This window comes from Musa acuminata, chromosome BXJ1-7, assembly GCF_036884655.1.
Source record: "Musa acuminata AAA Group cultivar baxijiao chromosome BXJ1-7, Cavendish_Baxijiao_AAA, whole genome shotgun sequence".
In the NCBI taxonomy this organism is placed as follows: Eukaryota; Viridiplantae; Streptophyta; class Magnoliopsida; order Zingiberales; family Musaceae; genus Musa; species Musa acuminata.
In genome coordinates, this window is record NC_088333.1 from 10,974,825 (window position 1) to 10,980,550 (window position 5,726).

Here is a 5,726-nt window from a genome sequence, read left to right on the forward strand (position 1 = left end):
TGCAAAAACAAAGCAGCGTCTGCTCACTGCATGAACAAGACAGTACATTTCAAACCTTTATTATCTTTTGTGATGGCTCTGAGAACATTGCAGGTGCTGCATTTCGTATTGCTGACTCTGATACCATCGTGGTGGCCTCAAGTCCACTACAAGCTAAATGCTGAGCAATTCTGGACGGCTTAGCCAAAGTGCCCGGCTTAAACCATCCAACATTGTTCTGAAAATTCCAATATATATATATATATACACATATATATATATATATATATACATATATATACATATATATATATATATATATATATACATATATACATATATACATATATACATATATACATATATACATATATATATATATATACATATATATATATGTACATATATGTATATATATATATATATATATATGTACATATATGTATATATATATATCCTGGCCATTCTTATCCTGCTTTGTAACCAACGACGGTGGCTGCAATTAGTCACATCTGCCTAATCTCTTAGAACTCGAACTCGTAATGGAGACTAATTGGGAGATCAACAGACAATGACTGATGATGGAGGTGTATCTCAAATCAAATTGTACAAAACAACAAAAGGCATCGTTAAGGTGTCGTTGTTCTCCTTGCAAGGTTGACGATACTGGTTGTTCTCCTTGCAAGGTTGACGATACTGGTTTTTTCGTGCAGCACCAATTTGAGATGGAGGTGCTCCGTCGTACTCTCAGATAGATGAGCATTACTTGTCATCTATCTGAGGATGCCAAACCGCCAGAACATATCTCCCTTTTATGGAGCTCTAACATCTTCACTTCTGGGTTACAGAGACCTGGAAGGATCATAAGAACACATAAGAACACATAAGTGATCTGAAATAGCTCTTGATCGTAAATGCTGTAGGTTATTTCATGGGCTGATGGATTATAATGTCCTCATGGCGATGCAAAAACATATGAATGTAATTGTTGGCAATTCAAGAACATGTGAAAACAACATCTAACATGATTGAAGTTAAGAAGTCTCCACATCCACCTAAAAGAAACTATGACATGATTGATAGACAATTGGCTTATGTCCTATACTACTAGGAGGACAATATGGATAACTGCAAGACAAATTCTAATGAAATTTGGCATAAGCATGATATTACCATGATGGTAATAATCAGAGCACATACTGGTTCATAAAGGGAAATGCTAGCAGGTATCATGAGGATCACAGTTTGCTTTCACTTTCAGAGAAATTATATTTTCCTTGTCCTATAATTAACCTTCAAGTCACCATTTGGATGACTCAGAGAAACCTTTGTCAATGATATTCGCCTTCCTATCCATGTCTCGAATTAGCCTCATGGCTCTAATATAGTAAAGAAATAAATTTATGTTCTCAAGAAGAATCAGACTGGCCATCAAATTTACAAAATGAAGTTTCCCAATATGCACCAGTTAAGCTTTATCCATTGAGGTAATTATCTTCTAAACTTGCCTAACATGAAACTAATGCAAGATTCCATCCAAGGATCTTACGACGACAAAGCTAATTGTGAGGGACAATCAATCAGGCATGTATACTGGTTCCTACCATAGTCCACCGAAAGGTATAACTTCCTCAATCTAAGGAAAAACCAACAATGCTTTTTATTGAAACAAACCTGAGCACTTTGGAATGTCCCAAACGGCAATTGATGATGAAGTGCAGTCAGGTTCGCAGAGAGCATGGATGTTCTCATGGTTGACATTCATTGCAAGCATCCAGGATCCTATAGTGACATCCTCATTGCTGAACATTCGGAAACTGGAAATATAAAAAGTTATACATGCATCTAGTGATTCCAGCACAACTTGTTAAAAAAAGTCATGCGTCTAGATATTCCACACCAAAATGTAAATAGCTGTTGCACATAATGATAACTGTAGTTACGTTTCTGTTGAGATATTATAGTAGTTAGTGTATTATTGCACAAGTAATAGGTCTCAGATTTGAGTCCATGTTTGAATGTCGTTACTTAATGTAATATTAGTTTCTTCTTACGTGTTTAAAAAAAAGAACTACAGGAAACAGTGGAATGACAACCAAATGAAGATGACCACATTCTATTAATTCAGACAGCACATTTAATGATTATAGAGATATAACAAGCATGGCATCTTAATGATCGTAATTGCTACAAGGTCCAGAACCCTAATGCTAATTAGAGCCAGATTCTTGGCGATGATTCTGAAATTGCAGTTTTGAGTTAAGCTCATAATAATCACCTTCATAGGACAGGAGAAATTCAGCAAAACTCATCTCCTATCTGAAACCCTTCCCTAAGAAACAGATCAAGATAAAAAGCTTCCACATCCCAAGTAATCTAACCAAGTATAAACAAATAGACCAAGCCACAAGTTGACATATATCACGAACAATACATAAGCCTTATACCTTCACTTGGTACACCCCTAGGAAGAGAAGCCAGGTTTGCTCATGCATTAAGAAAATAAGATTTGAGCATTGCTTCATGATGAACAATAGTAAGGTCAATCAAGTCACTTGAATGAGGAAACGAAAAGCACTCGTAATAAAACAAGGTTAGATTGTGCATTGACAGTAAGGAACGAAAATTCCTTCGTGCTGAAGAATACAAAATAAATCATCTTGACCTCAACATAGAGAAACAATGAAAAAATTACTAGTAAATGATATAAAGAGTTAGTTATAATTGTTAAAGTTCTTTATGGATCAGAAATTAAAGTAACAAAGTTTTGAGCATCAAGATTTTGTAGTTTACCTGTTGTTTCTCAGTGCAACCAAGCTTGAAACTACATCTGCTGAAAGTGCATATATAGGACCATAAGCATGCAGAAAATATTCCTTTCCGAGCAAGTATGCTAGTGGTTCATACCTATCGAGTTCCCAAATATATACTCAAGTATCAGCCAGAATTTTACTATATTTGTAGATAATATTAAATTTTACAATATCGGAGTTCTATGGGAGATGCATATCACAAAACTGCAAAACTGAACCAATCGGATTAAGCAAACATTTGAAAGATGTACCAGAAAAATAAACTTAGCCTCTAAATTCAAACACCCAGTCTTAGCATAAAGCATAAACCCATACAAGATATACATGCTGAAATCATTACAGAGAACAGGCAATAGTTGAAAGATTTCAATTGCCTCAATTGTTTGTAAACAGCTTGGGCTCAGTATGGTACAAGCTCGGATTAAGCATGATTTCAAAATATCAGTTGGTTTGATCAGCTGTTATATATGAATTTGATCCAGGACCAGTACCAGTCAGCATATTGTTTTTTTTCCCCGTTTGATACTGAGTGTTATGGGACGGTATATTATGTGGGAATACACCAATATGAGCTCTTTGCATCCTAGCTATAGAGGAGTTACGGTTAGTCAAGTTTGCAAAAGTAAGATAACATGTGACCACCCCTATAATTACCCAAGTTAAGAACCATCCTGAGCTCCAGCTATGGTCAGGTTGAGTTTGATGAAATCACAGTTCTAAAATATCTTATTGGATAGCATCCTAGAAAACCTAGGGTTTCACGCACACCTACAATGTGAAGGTCATTTTCTCTTTACTTTTATGTTCAAAAACAGTACACTTTATGCAGGTCTCTGCTGGTAAAATAGTTTCCTTTATTTTGACTGCTATTTTATGTTACATTTCTGTCTACGCATGTATATAAGTTGAAGAAGGTGAAATGTTGATCAGATTGCTTGAGAACAATGGTCTTGAAACTTGGGATCCTTCTGAGTTAGAACTGTCACTTCACCTCATCACCTTTTGCTTTTCCGTCCCTTAATCACACCATTTGGTTTCTTAAAACTTATTGCAAGTTTCTGATTATGCACTATTCTCTGTTTTCATCACATGGCATTTTTGTGGACCTGAATCTTAAGCAGAGTAAAATATAAGCACCATAGCATTGTGTAGCTCACAGAAATACTAACCATTTGAGGTTTGGGTCAGTAAATACAGGCCCCTTCTTCATGCATCCAAGATAAGTTTGAGGGTTTGGTCGATCTTTTGCCAGAAGCAGTGAGAGACGATCTAAAACAAAGTAAAGAATCTGTCAACAATCAAAAGTTCAAGAGAAACAAATGATAAGATCCAAAGACACATCACCTGGCCTTAGATAAATGTCGTCATCAGCTTTAACGTAGAAATCGGAATCATATAATGCAAAGGCTGCTTTGAAGAAAACTAACCTGCAACACAAGATTAGATGACGGTTTGGACAAACCAATAGCAGAAACAACACAAACACTCGCGCATGGCTAAGTGTATGGTGCATCTCATACGTTTTATGTGGAAGATTGCTGTACTCTTCCTCGATATTTAAAAGCATGAAATCGTCGTATTCATCCACCTCTCGTTGAAGCGCCGCCATTTTCGATTTATCTTTGGTCTTCCCGATAATAAATCTAAAAGCCAAACCGGTCGCTTCTTCCAAGCTGCGATACCAATTACTCGGTTCAGAACTATAGGGCAAAAAATGCAACAGCAGCACGCCTAAATTTCGAAACCGACCACAAGATCGCATCAAAACAAGAACATTCATGTAAGAGAACCATAGAACAGCAGGAACTAATTCAAAGATCCAACTAAAACCAGATCTTGACAATATCCGATGGCATTGTTCAGATGATGAGAAACGGGAGCAGCAAAATTGAACGAATCGAGCCCAAGAACGAGACCAGGACTGACCGAAGGAGACCTGGGCGATCGGAGGGCAACCACGTCTGCCTGATAGATCTGCGCCGGCCGACGGATCCGAACCCCGTCTGGATCCCGACGAAAGCCATCACCTTGTGCCGCTCCGGCGTCCCGCTACCGGTCCCGCCGCCGCGGTCCCACACGACGGAGACCGATCTGGGCTCGAGACCGGGGCAGCTGCGGGCGGGCCTGGATATGGAGATGGCACCGAAGAGGAATCCGGCGAGGCCAAAGATCAGGCAAAAGAGGGAGAACGCGGAGGAGGAGGAGGAGATGCGCCGGAAGCGGGAGAGCAGAGGGGACGGCAGCGGGCCAGTGCGGAAGACCTTGGGCGATTTCGGCATCGCTCGCTTCGACTCATAACCCTTCCAAATTCCGCTCCTTCTTGAGGACTCGCCCGCAGAGAAAAGTGAAGCGGCCGCAGGACGAAGAAAGAAGCTGTAGTAGATACGAATTTTTGCTGAGAATAAAAGAAAAAAGTAAACAAAACAAAAAAATGAATTACTGACTATTAAAAATTAAATATAGCAGACTTCTTTAGTAAACATCATATAATTGCAGCTAATAATCTAAAGCTCATTCACATCATGCCACCCTATTCGTCTCGTTTTCTCACAATTGATTGGATTAGTCAGATATAGTTTATCTAAATATCATGTTTATTTAATTCATCTTACGATCAATTTGTAATTGGTTATTGACCTTCAAACAAATGAATACACAAAATTTGATTTCTTAGAAAAAGCCACCAACTTAAATGAAGTGTTTAATTAGTGTCGCACCTACCAAAGTTATCCAAATGTTATCATGTCTGCAAAACCAATCATCATTTTTCTTTTTTATATATATGAATATATCCCTAAATTTTTTTTGTCAATTATCCTCCTCTTTAGCGGGCTGCGAAGATCTCCTCAAATCACGTAGTATTAGGAGGAGAGGGAGAGAGGAGAATAGGATGAGGCAACTAAAAAGTCTTTGATTCCCTCTTATTTATAGAGG

At 38.0% G+C, this 5,726-nt stretch overlaps 1 protein-coding gene across 2 annotated transcripts; it reads right to left on the reverse strand.

Moving 5' to 3' along the window:
• Positions 1-503: 503 nt before the first annotated feature.
• Positions 504-5,161, reverse strand: LOC135678787 (probable beta-1,3-galactosyltransferase 14). Of its 2 annotated transcripts, XR_010515084.1 has the most exons (8): positions 4,719-5,161; positions 4,313-4,465; positions 4,137-4,219; positions 3,962-4,061; positions 2,773-2,886; positions 1,654-1,796; positions 666-831; positions 504-635 (listed from the first exon to the last, which is right to left on the reverse strand). XR_010515084.1 is itself a non-coding variant. In XM_065191941.1 (7 exons), the coding sequence occupies exons 1-7, from the start codon at positions 5,069-5,071 to the stop codon at positions 749-751; spliced, it is 1,029 nt and encodes a 342-aa protein (XP_065048013.1). In that variant the 5' UTR covers positions 5,072-5,161; the 3' UTR covers positions 504-748. The 2 variants fall into 2 exon arrangements, 1 of the variants encoding a protein (XP_065048013.1); XM_065191941.1 differs by having other exon boundaries at positions 504-831.
• Between the last annotated feature and the right edge of the window lie 565 nt (positions 5,162-5,726).